At 39.7% G+C, this 22,072-nt stretch overlaps 2 protein-coding genes across 2 annotated transcripts; one reads left to right on the top strand and one right to left on the bottom strand.

The window, feature by feature from the left end:
- Positions 1-64: 64 nt before the first annotated feature.
- On the bottom strand, positions 65-14,034 carry LOC142952659 (tumor necrosis factor receptor superfamily member 1A). The gene is made up of 10 exons (XM_076094514.1): positions 11,520-14,034; positions 9,216-9,306; positions 8,987-9,109; positions 8,482-8,595; positions 8,306-8,336; positions 6,721-6,929; positions 6,269-6,436; positions 5,511-5,548; positions 5,115-5,217; positions 65-1,748 (listed from the first exon to the last, which is right to left on the bottom strand). Exons 1-10 carry the CDS (start codon positions 11,532-11,534, stop codon positions 1,435-1,437), a joined length of 1,206 nt encoding a protein of 401 aa, XP_075950629.1. The 5' UTR covers positions 11,535-14,034; the 3' UTR covers positions 65-1,434.
- Positions 13,184-22,019, top strand: znf362b (zinc finger protein 362b). Its single transcript, XM_076094501.1, has 9 exons — positions 13,184-13,330; positions 15,351-15,414; positions 15,706-15,967; positions 16,096-16,200; positions 16,954-17,272; positions 17,848-18,072; positions 18,337-18,415; positions 18,545-18,703; positions 19,826-22,019. Exons 2-9 carry the CDS (start codon positions 15,352-15,354, stop codon positions 19,940-19,942), a joined length of 1,329 nt encoding a protein of 442 aa, XP_075950616.1. The 5' UTR covers positions 13,184-13,330; position 15,351; the 3' UTR covers positions 19,943-22,019.
- The last annotated feature ends 53 nt before the right edge of the window (positions 22,020-22,072 follow it).

The raw sequence follows: 22,072 nt of genomic DNA, 5'->3' as shown, positions 1-22,072 counted from the left end.
TGTGCTCAAATGCACACCAGCTGCTGAGACACTACAGTCAAGACACTCAGACAACACTCCCATCTTGTGGTCAATAAATATATTCTTTATGATGACACCGACTGAGGCTCTTACAGTACCGCGTTACCACACATTTGTACCACATAGGGGACTCCAGTGAGGATAACATAAACCCTGACAGTTTCAGTATAATCGTCCACTCATTGAGCTTTGTATTAAATTACGTAAAATGTAACAAAATAAAAAATAATAATTATAGAAAATATACACACACACAAACCACAGACCTAGATTCATATTTAAACATTCAATAATAAACTTAATTTACTGGAAAGTCCTTTACTGTCAGGAACTGAATTGACAAACAAAAACTCAAAGTGAGATACCCCAGCCCCATAACCGGAAACCATCAGTTTAGATGGAATATGTGTGGTGAGGGAAAACCCAGCCTACTGCACCTTGACACCATTTATTTGCAGGAAACTGAAAATCTGACATCCTGTGGGGATTTCAGTATTCTTCCCTTACAAGGGTGCGCAACAAGAATGAGTATAGCTGAGTTGTTACACCAAACTTTCATTCTCAAAGGAGACGGAGACGAGCTGCTCAAACATTAGTGATGTACACTAACATGTTCACACAGTTTAAATAATCAAACTGAAGAGGAGTCTTGAATTTGACTTGTTAAATGCTAAACAATAGGCACCAATCTCTGGAGGTATAACAAATCTTTAGAATTCAAAGAAGGACGTATCTTCCTTTTCACTACTCCCTTCTTACACACGTACACAATCACAAAGTAACACAACTTTAGTTTTGAGCATCCTCCTCTAAAACCACAGCCCTCAACTGCTTGCATTTAAGAGACGGCACATGACAAGCTGGAGGTTATGTGGTGGGCTAGAGGGCGTTTTGACAGCGTATTTCCCTTTTCTTTTTTTCTTTTTAAATCTGTGCTTCTTAAAAATGCTACTGTTGTTGGTTTTTACATGCCTCGGAGGAAGCCACTTCCCTAATTCTGCAACTGAATTTGCATTTCAACAAATCAACATTCTGCCTTTTAAGTGTCATTCTGGAGGTAAAAAAAAGCTCAACCCAACAAACATTTAAGAGGGAAACATTATACACCAAAAGATATCGTAAAAGAGGAAATACCCCAATTGTAGTTGGGCCTATCAGGATCTCCACAGTGCCCCGTACTGCCATTTAACTCTTTATTATAATATACATCGGCATTACTCAGTATGAGTCATTTGTGACATAATTGCAGTTTTCTGTGGTTGTACCATGTAGTAGCTACAGTTAGAAACGTCCTTTACAGGGACTGGCGTCCACAGTTGAAGCACTGATGTCCCCAGGTGCGGCCTCAGGCGTCCCGGAATGCCCCATTGAAACCATGTTCTGTGTAACTTCTGCAGGCTGTGAAACCTTGCTTCACTTCAGGCCTTTAACCTGCAGCTTCTCCAGGCTTTCCTGCAGCTGCTGGGCACAGCCGGATAAATCCATGTAGTGCAAGGCCGAGAAGACATTGTTCAGGCTCGCAGAGGAACACTGGCTCCACAGCCTCAGCATCTGGTACTGCCTCTCCATGGAGCCCAGGCCCAAACCGGCCTCCAGCTCCACCCGCTCCAGCTGCTGATCAGTCACCGAGAGCAGACGCAGGAACTCCTTCCACCTACGCAAGGGCACCTCCTTGATAATGGCATAGAGGACGATGGCCGGCCAGCGATCCGATTGTTGTGTGGTGGCTGGAAGAAGAGAATCACAGACAATAAGAGGAAAGTGAAAACTCTGCCGTGGAAAAACGTCAGCTACGAGAGTGGGATGTCTGTTTTTTGGCCAACTGTAAACCCAGATTCAAACTAAACTAAAGAGGTCATCAGGATACAGAAACGGTATAGAGGCATTTAAGTAGACCATGTGAGGAGATCAGCCCTGCACTGACTACATTCAGGTGCTATTAGAGCCTAAGTTTGGTGATATTCTCTATTGTTATTATTATCAACAAATCCCATGGAAAGACCAAAACCAACAATTCTAACAACATCTATTGCCATAGCTTGATTTAGGCAGATAAAACAACGTACTGTAAAACATCCAGCAGCTATACAGTCAAGTCACTCAACACCATGACACAGAACAGCACAGTGCACAGGACAGCCAACAACATTTGGATGCAGGTTTGTTATAATTTGTCGACTTTATAAAATTTCCCTGACAGTAAACGCAAAGCCGATAACCACCATGTCCATTTCATGAAATGAATCCTCCACAAAACCAACAGCACTACAAACACAAGGGGGTTTTCAGCTCCACCACAAATGACAGAAACAATAACATGATGTCATGAATAACAGGAAATTCAGTAGTAGTGAGTTCTTCCCAAAAGTAGAGTATTTTCAGAGCTTTACCTGGTTTACCAACATAGACCTGTATCAGGCAATTAGAACATAACAACTTAAATGGCATTATTAAGAGAGTGAAGCATTGATCCACCGTACTTTGCTCAAGATAAAAGAAACTAATAGAATCAACGATTCGGAGAATGAGCAAATGAAAGGTTAAAGGAAAGCAGGGGAAAATCTATGTGGCCTCATCAACCGTTCACACTTCTATTACTATAAATAAATCTGTGTGGATGTTGACGATTTCAAAGGGGTTAAAACATGATGTTCATGCACTCACTATCTGATGTGCCATTTCCTCTAATGTTGAATTGCTGACAGAAAAGAGTGAAATAGTGAGGGCGTACTGTTTCCCGGTTTCCACTCTCACACTGTGGGCCACAAGGCTGATCAATGATAAACAGCGTGCTGAACAAGCAGTGAGAAAAAGGGCACAGAGTAACAACACCGCAGTTGGCAATAAGTCTCACCGTGACATTTAATTTAATTATTTCTGTTTGGTATGCGTGACATGATGACAAGTGATGCCAGTTCAGATGTGTCCGATGCTTAGAGCAAAGCTGAAGAAGCTGTGCGCACAAAAATCATCAAAAACTCTTTCCTTTCAACTTGGCCACTGGACACTGGAATTGCAATAATAATAATTATTGCAATTATTATTATTTAATAATAAATAAGAGGCCTGATTCCTCAGAGAGTCCAACGCTTCTGGAAAATTGGTAGCAGAGGAATAGTACAAAATGTTTCCCACCTGGTGAATAGAGTCGTAAAAAGGAAGTATTGCATGAAGCAAAATGCATCTATGAACAATAACATCCACATGTTTGTGGTACCCATTATTAGATGGTAGACGGTAGACAATGAGAGAGGGTTTGTCGTTCAGATACAGTACTTGGGATACAAGATGAAACAGAAGCTCTGAAATGTCTTTGATTAAAAAAAACAACAGTGGTAGTTGAGTTGGTTGAGTTGGTAAATAAGATACTGGAAGAAACTGGAACTTTACCTTGAATGAGACAGGCGTTTCAAACTATAGGAATCCCCGCATTAATGTTAGAGCAGCATTATTTGAAGTATCAATGCTCTCTAACTATCACCTGTAACGGAGTTAGTGTCTTGCTCTAGGACACTTCACTTCAGGAGAGTGGATACTTGCATGCCCAAAGACATTTAAATGTATCCTTCCTGAAAATAAATGTCTCTGATCTCAACTTTCTTGACATTGTTAGTCATTTTGTCCTACATAAACCCATGGCTTTGCTTCCAGTTTTTGCCCTAATTTAGTCTTTCGTTAATGGCATACCTTTTATATCATTTCTTTCTAATCTATCTAAACAGGCTCTCTGAAATCTCAGATCAAATGTAGATATTACACTTCCTCCTATACTTCTTTTTTCAAATAGCAAGGTTTAGGTAGTTTGCTCCTTCCTTCAAATGATTCGTTTCTCTTAACTTCTAAGTGACAGCCCGCTCACCCCAACACCCCAACACTCCTGAAGAAGTCTTGACTTGACTCTAATGCAGACCAATTTCACAAATATTTCTTGGCAGTTGTGGAGAAAGTAGTATCTTCCTCTCATGTGGCACAATGTCTCTTTGATGAATATGAGTCTGCCTTCACATCTAACCACAGTATGGAAAGTGCTCATAGGGGGCGATGATTTCATTACAGCTTGATTCAGTATATCATAACACCGCCGAGCTGCCTTTACTGCGTGTCTCCTGCACTATTGACATTATTGTTAGTAGCAGTGATAATATCACGAGATGATTACTGACCTCCCGTTATAAAGGCTGAAGGGAAAATATAATAGTGCAGGTCAATGCGCCGCCAAATTCATTTTTAAGATCATACATTATTTTTGATACATCATTTTTTTATTTTGGTAATAAATAGATAGCTGCAATCCATGGTTCGCTCTTCAAGCCTATTTTAACAAGCCATATTTCACTTAGTTGTATACTACAAGGCAAGGCAGTGCAAGTTGATCAGCACCTTTCAACAAGGGAATGGCATTCAGGTTTAAGTCAAATATATCAAATTCTTGATATATTCTCAAGGTGATAATAAGCTAATTTTGTAATTGTCTTAATGTGGATGTTAAAATGTACGTTTAAGTCCATGATTACACAACATTTCTGGCTTGGTTTGTAGTCGTAAATGTTAGCGACTGAAGCTGAGGACACACTTTTACTTGTTCTTCTTCAGGTCCAAGGAGATATATTCCTGTTTTATCTTGTTTAAATTACTGAATTATTGAATAGACTTATTGAGTACCTGTATGCACCCACAATGGCATCATTATATAAATCTGTGTGTTGTCTGCATGATTGTGGTAAGACGCCCGCGAGAATGGAGCCTTTGGTAACTCCATGTCATTTTTGTACGATTAAATGTGAAATTACCGATTGCCACAAAGTAGTCCATGTCCACTTTTCCACTGCCTGTGTTTCAGTGGCTGCAATTCAAGACCTTAACAAAAGCAGTCTCGATGCTGTGCTCGAAATCCTGACTGTCAATTATTATAATTAACACCTTTAAACCCATTCAGTAGATTATCAAGGCATCATGGGGACAATTTTAGATGCACCTCCTGCACCAGGAGAGACACAATGATATATATATATATATGAAATGTTGAAAAATCTCTCCAACCAAGTCTTTCACACGCTGTGCATTGTAGCCGGGCATCAAATACTGAATCGTACCTTTGTGTTCAGCGTCTGGAGGACTGATGTGGGCTGGATGTTCTGGCATGGCTGGACTGTGGCTGAGAGTCATCATAGGAGTATTCTCAGATATCGTTAATGTCTTGAAAGGACAGAAACAAAAAGGAAGTCAAAATCTTTGTTGCGATCACATCTCTTAAATGTTAGAGAGTGGTGGGTGAAATTCTTCATTATTTCTAAAACACACAAAATAAAATCCCAGCTTTAGTTCAATTTAACTACAACATGTGATCAACATTTCACCTTTGCTCTTGTTGACCTTTTTTGATTTCTTTTTTTTTTTCCACACAGCCCTCTGACTGTCCACCTACAGTATACTGCTACGATCTAGATCTTAATCTCAACACAACACAAAATGCAGAAGTGAGCACAAACCAGCGTGTCGGGGCTGCTGCCTTGATGACTGCTTTGTTCTGTTTGGAGGAAAACAGATATCATCAGTAAGCTTCCTGCTTGAATCTGCTCAGTTGAGAAAGCACATTTATTGAAAACAATATATTTTTGGTTTAACACTGAAAACACCTTCTGTGGCAATAAATGTCTTTTCAACTTGTACATGTTTTAATTTTTTAAGGAATCATACATGAGAGTTTATATTAATGTGTGTCGTGTCACAGCATCTGCTGCATATCTACAATATATATATAGTATTTGTTTACTGTGTGTGAATCTCTCCAGTGGATAACTGCCAAACCCCCAAGCACCAGTATGTAGCTACTTATATTACTGTGGAAAAAGTACTTAGATACTATACTTAAGCACAAGTAACAAAACCACAAACACTCCACATATAAGTAAAGGCCCATTCAAGTACAGAAGTATTTAAAGCTAAATGTAAAGTATCAAAAGTACTAATTTATAGACATAATGGCTAATGGCGGTGTTAAATTAGTATGTATTATAATAGTGGATTATCATCAAAGATTGAGTCATGTGTAAGAAGCATTTTAATGTTCATGTTCATGAGTAGTTAAATATATAACACTGTGTCATATTTACAAGTTGATTTTCTTATTTAAAATATTGATCTCTAAAATAACTTGGAACTTGAGCTGTAAAGAGTCAAGTAAAGCACAGCGACTTTAAAACTGTACTTAAGTAAATGTGCTTGGATACATTCCAACAGTGGTTACCATTGAAGTTGGGGAGCTCGAGAGGCGGCTCCAGGTCTTTGTTCACACAGCAGTAGAGACAACGGCCGAGATATCTGAAGGGGCTCCTGGCGAAGAGCAGCAGGAGCCCAAGGGATAACAGAAGTGTCACCAGAGCCACCACGAGAAACAGCCAGAACGTGACATTCACTGATGTGGACACACAGAAACACTGACATCATTCCACCACCCATCAATTCTAATTGATCACTTCTGTCTGATCCACAGGATAAGTTGAATAATACTCAACGCTTACCACACATGGTGCAGCAAAAGCCGAATCAATCAGGTTCTGTTTAACTTACTAAGATATCCACAGCTAATGTGAGCATAAAGTATGTTTGGGCATATGGGTCACAAAACTATGAAAACATGGACCAATGAGTTATTCTGTCATATCACTTGTTAAAGTACAATACATAGGTAGCACTAACAGTTACGAGGAACTCGATGCACAACAGGATTTGGTGAGTTGCTTGAAGCTGTAGTTGCAGCTGTAGCTGTAGATGTAGATGTGGTTGCAGCTGTAGCTGTAGATGTAGATGTGGTTGCAGCTGTAGCTGTAGATGTAGATGTGGTTGCAGCTGTGGATGGATTTGTAGGAGCTGGACATTTCCTCGTGCAGTCTTCCTTATTCAAACAGCTGAAAAAAAGGAGAGACTAATATAGACAACAGAGGAATGTGACAACACATTTATATTTCGATGAAGGGTTTATTAAATCTTTAAAGTCTTAAAACAATAGCCAGGAGCTCATATGAACATCAAAACTTTTACTTGCTGTATTTTTTCATACTGGACGTTACAAAGTCCCTTCTTGATGTGATTCCAATGTAAGTGATAGGGGACAAAATCCACAGTCCTTGCTCTGTTTGAAAATACATTCCAAGGTTTATCTCAAGCTTCAACAGTCTGAGTTATTCAAATTAAGTAGATATCTTCAAAAGTAGTAAGTCATTTTAATATAAAATGTCCTCTTTGTGTTTGCCTGGAGTGTGTCTCCCTGCTGAGAGAGAGGAGGGATGGCAACAAAAGAGGGATATTTGTGGACTGTGGATTTTGTCCCTTTTTGCTTACGTTAAAAGTGCATTTGAAAGTGGTCTTTCAATGGCCAGTATATGAACAGAAGGAATGGTTAGAGAAAAACCTGTTTCAATGATTCTTAAGGGCACTTGACTATTGTTATCCTTTAATGTGTGTGTGTGTGTGTGTGTGTGTGTGTGTGTGTGTGTGTGTGTGTGTGTGTGTGTGTTTAAATGGTTATTACTATTAGTGGGGCTACTGCTACCCTAACAGTCTTAACAAAACCGCCTTTATGCTGAGACGTTTAACATCTGCAGGCAAACTGTTCAGCACAAGTAGTGCAGGGCCTCAGTAAAGCCGCAGGAACTGAGTGTTTATAAGAGCTGTGAAAAAAAATTCAGGAAATTTGCAACAGAATGGCATAAGTTTCCACCGCTCTAACAAGAAGATAACATGCCCCCTGACCTGAAATTATGCTTCATTTGGCAACGGAGATGCATTTTAGATCGAGACTAAAATGCAGTTAAAAGAAAAATAAGTTGTCGTAAGTCTTGGGTTTGTGTACTCTATAAAAATGTCTTGAAATGTCTTGTTTTGTCCGCCCAACAGTCAAAAACCCAAATTTTGAATAATATAAACAGCATAAAGCAAATTATAAGATTTGAGAAGCTGGAGTCAACAAATCGTTGCCATTTTTGCTTGATTAAACTACTGAAACAATGAGAAAAGGTTTTTGTCAGGCTTGGTCTATGACAGAGAAAAACAAACTGAATTTACTAGTGTGCGAGAAAATGTAAACCGAATACATAAAGCATAACATTATTCAAAAAAGCAGCAATTATGATATAAAGTATTACACAGAAAAAGGTAAATATAGCAAATGTTCTGTTTTCTGCCTTCTGTTGAAGCTGCAGGTCTGTGTGCACTCTCCACTTTGCACCAAAGACAATCTAAGCATGTCTGTTTTAGACAGCTATCATATTGTAGGATCTCCTACCTGATTTTGAAGTTAGGATCTTCATCAAACTCTAAAAAAAAAATGAAATGGTGAGAGTTTAAAAAAAGTATATGTTTCCTTTTGCGGGTATATTATATTGAATAAACCAGGATGTTATTCAATATGGCAGCTGTGATTGCCAATCCAGCTCTTTAACTCCCTTTGACTTCACTTACTTTTACATTTTCTACAGTAGAATTGCCCAGTCTCGGCAGACTTGAAGTATCCCTCTTCACAGTCACACACCGTATCATTGGTAGAGTTGCAGGGTGTTATCATAACCTTAGAACCTGGGGAAAAAAACAAAAGACAGTGTTTCTGTCTCCATCCACAGCATTTAACACCCAGTCCTGCCAAGGTGGCCACAGGATTACATGCTGATTCCATGTTGCCTTCACGGAACAATGTCTCTAACCTCAGATATACAGCAAAAACCTGCTACTTTGCACTACGTTTTAACTTATCAAACATAAAATGTTCCTTGGATACCAAAAAGTGAATCTCATCATGAAAAGAGTTGAATGTTAGCTGCAACAAAAAAACATCATATTTTCATTTAAATAACCAGAAAATGTCTGATCCAATTTATTATCTCGGTCAAATGCAATTTTACATAATATCCCACAAGCTGACGGCACGTGTGTCTATCGCCTTATAATGGTATTTGAAGAAGATACTTACCACATGCTTCACACCTCAGGCATTCCATATTATGGTTTTTTATATTTGTGAATGTGCCATCGCGGCATTTTTCACATCTGTACTTTGGGACTGGATCACCACAATCATCAACTTTATAATGTCCTGGGAAACAGTGAAAAAAGAGAAGAAAGGGAATGAGCTCATATGTGGTTAATCCACTAAAACTGTAATAGACAAGGCCAATGCACACCGCCCCTTGTTTACTTACCAGGCGGGCACGATTCATGACATGAATTCCACTTTTCTTCTGTAACCTCACTGTTACTCTGTCCAGCGGAAAGGTAGGCAAGTATCAGCACCTAAAACAAAAAGACGAGGTTTCAAGTGTGGCTAAGAAGATGCTCACAAATCAACTGACACATTGCCACTACAGCTGCCATACCAAAGGACAACTGTGGAGGAAACATGGCTCAATACGACTCATCAAGTCATTACACGGGCATCTCTGGTTTTTTCATTTCCATGCACCTAAGATATCAAACAGGTCTTCAAGTTATTACATATTTTACATCCGTCCTATACATTAACACATACTACTAAAACACAAAAGAGAGGAAAAGAGAGAAAAACGCTGTACATTAATGGGGATTAGTCCAATTTTGAAATTAGAGCAGAAAAGTTTGCCAGATCTTATCAAACTTTCTGGTTGAGCCTTGACGTATACTTTAGCTTGAGATTGAGATGACATGGTGTTTTTTAAAAGCAGTAGCGAAGGTCATTGATCTTAACCTTCTTGGAGACCACCCTGAATATGGATTAACAACTGTTTCGAAGGGTATCAGAAACCTCTGTTCAAACAATATGGCAGCGGGTGCCCGGGTCACACCCTCATCTTAAACAATTCTCACCCACTCCTGAAAAAAGGTTTTGACAATTTGATGTCAGATGGGGCCTGTGAAGTAGTAAAAAAAAACGTGAAGCAACCCACGCCTTATTTATATTGATGGGGAATAAACCGAAACAATTGCTAACCCCCAAGACATTTCTGGTATTCATAAGCCAAGCTCCTCTTGCCATGAGAGACTGAGAGAAATATTACTTTTTCTAACCTGTAGCTATCGGCAGAAGTTGGACGTGGGTATGCTAAACTAAAGAGGTCCTTTACACAGGTCACACCTCTCTTACCCATTGTTGTGCAGAGTTAATGGAACACAGATTATTCAAAAAAGGATGCTTAAAACAATTAAAATGAATCCTAAACTGGCCTCAAATCTTAAGAGCGCCAAAGAAAACAAGGTTGTTGGTAAAAAGCCTCTTGCTCGGTGGCAGCTGGGAACAAATCAGAGAGCTCAGTGTAACAGGGTTGTGAGATTGTTGCTCAGTGATCACCTTTTTTTACAGTGGTTCAGAGTCAAATAAATCGGACAGCCATTGTGAAACAAGCCCTGATATCTTTTGGTCACAAAGGCACCAATATATATAAATCTTAGAACTGAAGCTATTAGTCAATTAATCGATTAGTCAACCAACCAAAACTGAATAAAAAGTGCAGAAAGTCTGAGGATTGGGTTGCTCAAAGGTGACAGTTTTCTGTTTGTCTTTTATGACAGTAAACTGAATATCTTTGGGCTTTGGACTGTTGATCAAACAAAGCAAGACATCTGAAGATTTGCTACAGACCAAATGATTAATCAAATAATCTGTGGATTAAACAATATTGTAGATAATCCCAATAATCAAGAAAATGTATTATGTTATTATTAAATGTGTAGACTTGACCATGACAGTTAGCCCCATTAATCCCTTTACTCATCCACCTATAACTTATAACATGTAACAACCGCGGTGTATTGCAGAAACATATAAGCAGCAACATGCTGTGTCTTAATGTTAACTCTTAAAAACTGAAACCACCAGTGAGACTGTATGTATATGTCTCTCTCTTACAGTAAACATCCTCCAGAGTCCCCGATGCTCTACAGTGATTAATGTCACCCAAGAATACACAAACGACAAGTTTTTAAAATAAATATAAGCATTTAAATTTGAAACAATGCCTTTAACCGACCTTATTTAGCAAATAATATATTTTTGTACTTTCATGGGAACAGCAATACACAGACAACAGCTACTGCAACGATGAGTGATGATCTAAAACCGACTCAGAGAAGCTAAATCATCCCTGAAACAACCATGAAATGAAATAAAACCTATTTTAATTACTCACCAAAACAAAATCCATGGTGAAAGAGTAGACAGTGAGGAATTTAACAATCAACTTCAGATGAGAGTTAATTTCATTTGAAAAACAAAAAGTCAGATGATCACCAGGCGAGGACACCACTAAAATCACCCGAAGAATTCCGGCTTTGAAGTTGAGTCAAACAACGTGTTAAATGAAGCCTGTGTGTTAGTGTGTCAGAGCCTTCAAGTTCTATGAAAAATTCAAAGAAGTGGTGCGAGAAACAGGAAACAGTGAGATGACGTAACCCAGTGGCAACATCAATGAGATCCTCCGCCTGATTGTTTCCTATAATTCCACTGCACCGCTGACATAATGATGCATACGTACATGAGAGTAAGTCATGAGCCGGATACATGTAGTGGTGGTGGTGTGTGTAAGAAGAGGGTGGGTACACTGGATATACTGGGCACATTAGTGGCTTCGATGCAACTCTATTTTCCTTCTCTTCATAAGCGAGTCTGAAACCACAGACACAAATGTAGATGAGATGGCAGGTATCGGAGAGAGGATCAATCAAGTACAGCAAACTGAATCCCTGATCAGAGGGGTGAGAACGTGAAAGTCTAATTGACTCTGAAAAAGCCTTCCAACACACATTAAAATGAGAGGATACTGTGTATACTGCAGTAAACCTCCACTGGGTCAGTGTTCAAAGGACAAATCTCAGTCTTGAATTATAGTGTATATATACCTCATATATAAGCAATATGAACATTAACCTATATATTATAACAACAGGCTAAATTTATTATGTACTTTCCTGCAAAAGTTACAGATATTAGGATTTCAACCTTTATGGATTGATGTCTCTGTTTTTTTAGTTTCATGGTTCAGACATTACACTTGAATTATGTCTACAACTTCAGTAACTGCGTGAAATAATGATTTAGATTCAGATGTATGAACACAAAACAATATTGACGTGGTATAGGTTACCTACAAGATGTAAAATACTGATAGAGTTCCTTTCTGCAAGGCAGAAAGACTTGAACAAGATACAACCGTCCTCAGAGCGCCGGACCAGTAAGTATTGATTTGGTTATTTGGAGGTCAGAAGCCGTCTAGATATGAAAGTCAGGATTGAGATAAATGTGGGTGAAAAACAACTGTTTTAGATGTCTAGGCTACATGTAACTAATTTCAACACTATTTCAATTTAAATCCTAAACATTTCCATTTCCAGTGAAATATGGTCATTGAAATGCTGTTAAAACAATGTCTGTGAATGTTTAAATCAACAAAGTGTTATATTGTATACATCTCTTATAGACAGTATATGGTCTGTAGTATATACTGTACATAACCTTGGTATATAAAGAAAGACATGGCTCAGAAAGTATCATACAAATATTATTACAACAATAAACTATATCGGAAATAAAATAAAAACAAAAAATCAGAAACAAAAAAACCTAAATAGTGTCAAGTTTATAACTGGGCAACATTTGGTTGAAAAGTGAGTTTAAAATAATGGACATGATTTGACCTGCTGACTGGGGAGTTTAAATGTGACTTTTGACTGATTAGATTGGGATACAGGTGCATTTAAGTTTTAATTATTTATTTATTACTTAATTTTGTTATCTGTCTGGGACTCTCCTTGTAGTATTGCAAGATTTCACAATACCTAGTTTAAGCAATTTAACCCCTGAAAGCTGCCATTTGTCGTATTTAACCATTGTTTCTTTACATATTTTCGGTGTATTTACCAGTCAGTACTTGACCTAAATGACCATTTGAATGCAGTAGGCTATTTTGAATGCAGTAGGCTTTTTCTTTGTAATGGGAGTATTTTTACACTGTGGCGTTGCTATTTTAGGATTTGAGTGTGCTACTACTTCCACCCCTGTGCGGATCTGTCGGCTAAATCCAACCCAGGCACGCGCTGAAATAACGTTATTAGATGAATCATACATGCGCAATAAACGTTAATAGAGGTCATCGTGTAAAAACCCAAAACAACACTAGCTGTATACTTCCCTCTGTCTCTGTACTGCACTGAGCCTGCAGCAGCACCCAGAAGTGAACAAAGCGACCCGGAAGCGGTGGTCCGACTGGAAGCAGGCAGAAAGAACATCAACCTTTTATATTATAGCTGTAGCCTTCTCGCAAGACAATATCTGCAACCGGGACACCAGGTATGTGTGCATGTATGTTCGTGTCTTCGCTACTGTGCATTTCTCTGATCGGTTATATCACCATAGATGCGTGCAATGTGCACAAAATGCAATTGCTGTCCTTTGATTCGTCCAAAAGTTGCAGAATGTGGATGGAAAAAAGCTGCTCTAAAAGTGAAATGTGGTTAAGATGGCACAGCGTTTTTCGGGAGAAAGGGCATTGTGCGCCGGGTACATTTTGACCTTAACGCGTAGCTACGGTTGTTTTAATCGGTCTGGTGTTTGGGTCGCGTCTGCATCTTGTCCGTTTCCGTGCTGGTTTTTTTTTTTTTTTTTTTTTTTTTTTTTTTTTTTTTTTTTTTGCAGGGCATGGTTGTTGTAGGAAGTGTCAGTTTTTTTAAGAGCTGGGGAGGCCGGGCTATTCAAACCTGCAATTCGCCGTAAACAATCATTCATGCCTTTGACATGATAAACACACCTTTGTGTCCGCGTCGGCTCGCCTCTTATCCCCGACACCCCCCTCACCACTAGATCTTCATGCTCCTACATTTTTTGGGGTCTGCAGAATATGGCGTCCCGCCTTATAAAAATAAGGCTGCCATTTTTGTTTCTCTTTTGTCTGGAAATGTTTAAAGAAAACTGTCTGAGAATGTCTGAGTCGCACCGGGAGGGTCGATCCGCGAAACCCTCCATCGGTCCGGGTCGCGAGACGCTCTCAATGGCAGCCGACATGTCCGGAAAGTCAAAGAATGGAAAGTTTTTTGTTTTTTTTCATAGCGTTTATCACAACATTTAAAGCGACGTCCACTTATTTTTGGGATTTCACTCTCAGACAAAAGGAGCAGAGGGGCTAAATGTGGAAGCTAACCGGCTAATGCTCTGTCACACTGATGCCTTGTTTTATACGTGACACGATACATTGTAGGTGACATTTAATGTTTGCCCTGTGTTCACTTAAAAGTGACAGTTTGCCTCAATGTCACACTGTTGGCCTAATCTACACACTGGGTTTTATTAACATACATTTATAGCAACTCCTCACACTGTTACAATAGTCTTGACATGTTATTCAAGGTTTATGACTTATTTTAAAATTCATTCATTTTATTTTCAAGGTTAATGCAGGTCCTCATAAAACCTATACAATATCTTAAATTTAGTTATTTTGACAAAGAAACTCCAGATCCGCATACTAGATTGTTCCACCTTTTAACTGATAATTGAGGAAGACCATGAGATGCTGATGAAAGCCAGAACAATCTAATGAGACAAACTTTAATTCATATTTTTGTTTTTCAAACTATGCATTTCCAAGTTCTGTTTAAATTCAATTTCAGCCTAAATTGTAGTTAAATGTATTTTTTGGGTTAAAATGATTTGATTGATTTAAGTTCTTAAAGCCCATTAAAGCCATAGCCAACATAACATGTACCTCTTTTTTTTAGGTTCACCCAACCTCCAGTTTTAATTACCTGTCTTAAGAAATGCAAAATAACCTTTTTATTTGTCCTTCATGAAATTGGAACAAATATATATTAATACAAGCCCTTTTAAAACATTAATAACTTGTATGGAGCTTCCTCTTAAATATCCTCCAGTTGCTCGTTATTGCGCAACCAGTGCAGTGAAACTTGGCTCTTACATTTTTTTATTTTTGGTCTTAGAAAAGCTTTCAAAAGTTCCTCAACAAAATCTGTCCTCAGTGGATAAGTGGAGCCGTTTGAGCACCATGAATTGTAAACTGTGTGATTCAAGCGTGGAAGTGCACGCTTGATGAGAGTGTATGTGCTGGAAACTAATGAAACCTATCCAGTCATTTGGTGCCAAAGGAAATGCTTCACCTTTACTACTGTCATGGGTTTTTCCTTCCCAGTTAAAGTCTGCCAGTCTGTAACTTTAACGCACACTGCCCGTAGACCTTGTTCAGAACATTTACACATTTTGAAAAACAGTGTTTTGTATCATAAACCCCTCTCTGACTGAGCTCAACAAGTATAGATTTACTTTTGATTGTGACTAAAATACATTTTATATATTTCAGGATGGCAGAGCCTCGATTTAACAACGCGTATTTCTGGCCGCCACCTCCATCCATGCCAGGCCAGGTAAGTCCACCCATCACATGTCATCACTGTGACATTTCCGCCTTTCATTGCCATTTGTTTCCTTGTGTGAATATCTTTTAAGCCATTCAGCACCAGTCTGTAAGTGAAGCAACCTCTCAGAGTGAGAATCCTTCACAGGTCTTTCTCATAGATAACAAAAAAGAAGTCATGATCAAACCTGTACTGTGTGCTGGTCCGTGTTTTCTTTCCTGGGAAGTGTTTCTGGGGCGTGAATGACATTGACACACTGTGGCTGTTTTCTGTTGAGCATGACCCGTTAAACCCTTTCAGCTGGATAACCTGGTGCTCATTAACAAGATCAAGGAGCAGCTGATGGCCGAGAAGATCCGACCCCTGCACCTGCCGCCTACCTCTAACCCATCCCAGCAGTCTTTGCTGCAGCCCACCTCGTCCCCGGACGGCAGCGCTCAGCACATCATGTCGCTGCCTAAGCTCCAGTCGCAGCAGGTGCAGGGCCACCACCCGCAGCAGCAGGGCTCCGGACAACCGGACATTGCTCTACACGCTCGCCCCGCCTCCAGCTCTGGGCCAGGTACAGTCTCCACTTTGTTGTTTGTAGAACTGGCAAGCATATACAGTTTGGGTATTGGTACTGTATAAAAGGTCTATCTATATCGAGACCATTCACGGATTAAAATGCCACCGCCTGACAACTTGCAGATGGAAATATGGACGACAAGTCAGCAGTGAAGGCCAAAGGATTGTGGGAAGACTGGCACATGAGACAGCTCAGCGAGCAACAGAACCGGCTCAACCATCGCTCAGGTACTGCAGCCCGGTGGTCTCTGTGGTCTGCTGACATGGGAAAATAACAGCAAGAAAATCCGCCTCTAGTGGTGTTTAACAGTGTGACGGATTACACTCGATTGTCTTAGTAGATTGGGATACACAAATGCACGCAGTAAGGGTAAATGGACATACCATGTACTAACATTCAGTGTGCATACTTATGTACGCAGTGTGTCATTAGTCAGTTAGTTGAAAGGTGTTCCTTAGGCTTAATGTATGGAAATACATGGAGAGAGTGTTGTGCAGGCTGAGCAGTGCATTAGAGTATTAGGGAGTAATACGGTCTTTGGTTTTCAGACTGAAACCTGTGAAACTTGTTGTAGCATATTTACTACAGATCATAGTATTCACAGCTAACCATTTTGCAAACTCTGCTGCTGTGCTTTATGAATTTCAGTGAATTTGTTCTCCTGTTCCAGGCAGCCATTTGTTTTTTATTCATTTCTGTACAATGTAAAAATCGGTGAACAGACTTTTGAAACTTAAGATGTGTACCGCGTGGAACACTGGCAAAAAGCAATACAGACTTGATGTTCCCTTCACTGTGATGCGTTCCACAACTCAAGTTTTGGGAGTCTGCTAACAGATCATTATATCACACAGAAATGAATGGAAACCAATGGCTCTTTTGAATAGCATGCATTCAAAAATGTACCAAACGTGTAAATCTGTAGAACTTCCTTCAAGTCACCTGTAGTGTTAAAGCGGGTCTGCTTTTCATTTCCACAGGTCTGGCTCCTTCATCCCGACCCGACAGTCACAGCACCTCAGAGGCCCTGACCCCCACGACTCCAACCTCCAGCAGCCTGAACCGCCTGGGCGGTGCCCCCTCTATGAACATCATCTCTGGGCTGGCCAGCGGTCCTGGCATGGACCACATGAAAATCGGCGGCCTGGCCGGCCTGTTGGGCCCCCCGCCCAAAGCGCCCCGTGGACGGAAGAAGATCAAAGCTGAAAACCAGACTGGTCCTCTGCTGGTGGTGCCCTACCCTATCCTAGCTGACCAAGGCTGTCTCACTTTGGCACCCAAAGAGGGCAAAATCTACAGGTTGGGCACAGGAAGCCGCTACTCTTGTCTTGGACGTTTTTATTGCATCACAGGGGGGAGGACATTTCCTCTCAGCGCTGGCCTCGTAAAGCCAATACACAAATTGAATTGCGGTCTACAACAGATCAATAGTCATTTGCTTGTTTGGTTTTAAGTAGGCTGTAGATGATTGAGATGTGGTGCTGCTTACTGAGACATCAACATGAACCCATCTTTCTTTCACCTGATTGGATTCACTCAGTGGACTGTCAATTGATCTGTACCCCTTATTATCACCTGGAATACTTGGTTGGATACTAAACCACTACCGACTTCTTCTTTTTTAAATTTATCTACAATTAAACTCTATTCCGACTTTGGTTGGGACTCAGGGCGACTGCTTTATTCAGAATTGGTCTTGTTCTGGTTTATATGTCTTGAAAATGACAGAAGTAGTCTTGCTATTGGGAAAGCAGTGGTTCAATACTTAAAAACATCGATGGCGTGACACTGTATAGTCTCGATGAGGCTCTATTTCTATAGCACCCTTAACTGATCCCATTTATGCATTCTTGTGTCCTGTTTTTGTCACCAAGATGTAAAGTGTGCCCGCTCACCTTCCTATCAAAGTCAGAGATGCAGATGCACTCCAAGACCCACACGGAGGCCAAACCACACAAGTGTCCCCACTGCTCCAAGACGTTTGCCAACGCCTCCTACCTGTCCCAGCACCTGCGCATCCACCTGGGGATCAAACCCTACCACTGCTCCTACTGCGAAAACTCCTTCCGTCAGCTGTCACACCTGCAGCAGCACACCAGGTCGGTCCAAGCTGTGAGCACAAGGCAGGGGGAAGCCAAGCTAGTGGGGGGGGGGAGGAGCTACCGCTAGACCTGGGAAAATCAAATCTCAGATTACTAATAATTACAGCATAGGATTTCTGACATCTCTTTACGCTTCAGGCATATCATTTGTCTCTTATTGTACGTTAGATGCATTAACGTTGTGAACACTAGGGGTCATCTCTGATTTAAAAAGCAAATCTATTTGTTTTTAACTTTTCTGATCTGCTTCCTTTGCCACAGAATCCACACTGGCGATAGGCCTTATAAATGTGCTCACCCTGGATGTGAAAAGGCTTTTACCCAGCTGTCTAACCTCCAGGTCAGTACATGGTCACTCTCCTTAATTCTGCCACAGCAGATACCACAACAGTCACTGTTACTTTACACCGGTTCACTGCTTTTTAAAGCAGAATTAACAGCATTTTGTCTGCGTTTCTTCCCAAAACAGTCTCACCAGAGGCAGCACAACAAAGACAAGCCGTATAAATGTCCTAACTGCTACCGTGCCTACTCCGACTCGGCATCGTTGCAGATCCACTTATCAGCGCACGCCATCAAAAACGCTAAGGCCTACTGCTGTAGCATGTGTGGCCGGGCATACACCTCAGTGAGTAAACCACAGGTTATCTGTATGTTATTTTATGTGTGTAAGATTTTTCCAGTGTGCCTTCAGATGGACGGAGAAGATGATGACCTTTGATGTTACTCTGCCTCACTCACGCTGGAAACTAGAAGTTTCCTCCTTTGTGATAATTAACAATTCAACACGTTCTTGCTCGTATTCAAACTATACAGAAAAGAGGTGAATTATTTTTTTTTTTTATAATCAAAAGGGTCCACTCCTTATTTTGGCATACGGGGGATCTACAAAGTACCACTTCACTTGATCCTTTTACTTGTAAAACTGGGTTGTACGGTACATATTTAATCTCTTATCCAGTCAAATCAAAATGTTTTCTACCAATCTGCAAATTACTCTCCATGCCCGACAGATTACTCTGGAGCTGAAACAATTCATTTAGTACTCAATCAACATAAAATTAATTACCTCAATCAACTGCTTTGATCATAGCATAGTTGTAATGGCATCTTTTGGGCAGGAATATCAAATATTTACTGGTTCCAGTACCTAAAATGTGAATATTTGGCTGTTTTTATTCGTCATAATAATATGAATATCTTTGAGTTTTGAATTGGACAAAAAAAAATGAGCTTGGAGCAAATACTCCTAAATAGATTAGACGAGTGATTCACAACCAAGTGCCATCGAGGCGTAACTGTTTGCAGCAAAATCTTATTTTGCCAATAAGCGCACCTTCAAAAAGATGCTACTCATCTAGCAAGCAGCTTCTGTGGTGGTTGGTTGAAGTGTGAAAAGTGGTCAGTCCAAAAACATACGTTTTCTTTTGGCTTTGTTCTTCGGTCGCATGACACAACTGCAAAGCACAGCCAATGTCTTCTTCGGTGAATTAAGCTTTTAAAAGCTTTCTACTAAATGTGTCTTCAGTTGTTCTTGCTGGATCCACTGACTGCACAGATATGTATCGAGAATATTTGTGTTATTTTTGAAGGTACTCCGGGTACATTTTCATTTCAAATACAAGCAAAGAAAAGGGTCCAATATCCTTAAAATACAATGTCAGTGAGCAGTAATGCAGGAAAGAGAAGATGTCCAATCTGTTGTCCTTTAATCTTGGACTATTTGGTTTGTTTTCATGTCTTTTTGTAGGAGACCTACCTTATGAAGCACATGTCCAAACACACGGTGGTGGAGCACCTAGTGAGCCACCAGTCGCCTCAGAGGACCGAGTCGCCCAGCATCCCCATACGCATCTCCCTCATCTGAGCTCCCGGACGCTCAGCGGCAGGTCGGATTCAAAGTCTATGTTAGGCTGGAGCTTATGAGGCCCTGCACCCACCGCCATCTACATAAGGCTTACATTAGCATTATGACAGCTGACATAAGCATTCAGTGCTAGATTCAGGCTGCCTCCATCCATCTTGACACAGGCCGTCTTGTCAAAATGAGCACAGCGTTATTTTGTGAATGTAAAAATACAGCTAGATGTTGCCCCGGGAGGATCGAGTGGCATATAGAATGTCTTGCGTCAGATTTAATAAGCACTTTCGTAAGCGTCATGTAAACTGCCGGATGCATTGGCCATCAGAAATGTTTTAGTTCGATTTTTTTTATTTTTTTCCTCTTCCATGAAATGGGTTTCAAAAATGTGCCAGATGATATTTGCCCTTATAAAGAATTGAGAAAATGTTTGCTGGGTGTATTCTGGAGACATCCAAAGATAATCTTAAAGCACTTTTAGGCCTTGTGGTTTTGGCTCAAATTGTTTCAATCTTGTTGGATGGGAAATGCCAAAGGGCATTACTTGTGGCAGCTAAGAGTCCTGTCTGTGTATAAATAAACAGTCTTTTTCTATTGCTTTTTTTGTTTTTACAAAAAAAAAGTACACATTTACAGGGTCATCTAAATTTGAAGAAAGGCAATCGCTAGATGACAATTTAAACATTTAATGATTGTATTAAGAAGTTGCATTATTGACTTGGGAAGAGAAAACGTAGAGCAACCAGGAAGGGAAGAAGGATGAATGTTTTCTTTTTTTCTTTCACTCCATATTTGACATTCACCTTTACGGCACCTTTATGATCATAACATGTGATCAAAGAAAACACTGTTTGTGACATTAGATTTTCCTGAGGTCCCATTAACTTGTGCCATATATATGAACCTTGTTTAGGTTTTAAGAGAAAGCAAATCTTGCCACAGCTTGTCTGCTTTTCTCTAGTCAGTTAAGCTTTGACTATTAGAAGTATTAGGAGTTGAATGCATTGCACATGTATCCGTGCCAGCTCTAATCTACTCATCCCTTCTTTGAAACACACTTCAGCTAAAATGAATTCTCTTACCCACGGTGGTAAATTTTAAACCCAAACATTGGACCAAAATGTGAAGTTATGTACAGGCTCCTCTGACCCAGTTAAGTATTTTTTAAACCTTAATAAGCTTTACCCATTTGAAATAAACTGCAGTGCAAGTCATATATTCCATAGGCCTATGTTATGAGTTTGTGTGGAGGTGATGCTTCTCCTTTTTTGAATTATTTTTCTCCTTTGTATTCTTTTTATTGTACACAGTATTGTTTGTTGTATTGTTACTGTAACTTTAACCTCTGGATGGTACTAATAGAGTACCCTGTATTCTTCAGGGCACTTCAGAACAGGTGCTACGGCTAGACGTTACGTTTGAGATGGAACGGAGAACGATGTAAAATACATATACAGTATATAGTATGTTTTCAAAAGAATAAAAAACGTATTACTCAAGCCACTGGCCTGAAAACACATTTACGCCAACAACAGACCCTGCCTCTTCAACTTAATCTCTCTTTTGAGATAATGGGAAAATGTACATGTTGCTGTACTGTAAAACATGTTACTCATTTATAGTACCTATTTTTTAGTTTTCATAAACATGCTCCGTTTGGGTTTTGTAAAAGTTTATGTATGAACTTACTGTAATTATTTTAGTCTACATATGTTATTAATATTCATGTTTTATATCAGTTATCTACATGTAAGCCTTAACTGTTTTATCATCCCATTTCCATTAATCTGTATTGTGTTCTGCAGTATTCAGTCGTGTAAACATTTTAATTTCCTTCCTTCCGCATGGAGTTCCTGAGCTGTAATCTGTACGATAGCTGTTTAACCCATGTTCTCTATGAAAAGATATTGCATAGATTTATTACACTTTTTCCTGTCTTGCATTGTGGTTTCATATACAGTTTCTAGACAACTAAGTATGCACAGCCAAGACTGAGAAGTTAAACTAAGGTTATCAATGTTTAAAAAAGGAAAACAAGCTTTGTATCTTTACCTTGTTTAATAAACAGACTGTTATAAATTCATCACTGATCGCTTGTTTTTTACTGAAAACTGTACCTGCTGACATGTGGTGAGG

Source organism: Anarhichas minor, unplaced genomic scaffold (genome assembly GCF_050575085.1).
Source record: "Anarhichas minor isolate MPS153535 unplaced genomic scaffold, ASM5057508v1 ptg000003l, whole genome shotgun sequence".
NCBI classification, from domain to species: domain Eukaryota; kingdom Metazoa; phylum Chordata; class Actinopteri; order Perciformes; family Anarhichadidae; genus Anarhichas; species Anarhichas minor.
This window is presented reverse-complemented; position numbering and strand designations above follow the sequence as displayed.

Bases quoted from the DNA above. Each gene is read 5' to 3' on its own strand.
- LOC142952659 (XM_076094514.1), bottom strand. The intron at 9,110-9,215 runs GTAAGTAAACAA...ACTGTTTCCCAG, and splicing joins TCATGAATCGTGCCCGCCTG to GACATTATAAAGTTGATGAT. The intron at 8,596-8,986 runs GTAAGTATCTTC...TTTTTTCCCCAG, and splicing joins CCTGAGGTGTGAAGCATGTG to GTTCTAAGGTTATGATAACA.
- znf362b (XM_076094501.1), top strand. From the start codon at position 15,352: ATGGCAGAGCCTCGATTTAACAACGCGTATTTCTGGCCGCCACCTCCA. The intron at 16,201-16,953 runs GTACTGCAGCCC...TCATTTCCACAG, and splicing joins CCGGCTCAACCATCGCTCAG to GTCTGGCTCCTTCATCCCGA. The intron at 18,416-18,544 runs GTCAGTACATGG...TTCCCAAAACAG, and splicing joins CCCAGCTGTCTAACCTCCAG to TCTCACCAGAGGCAGCACAA.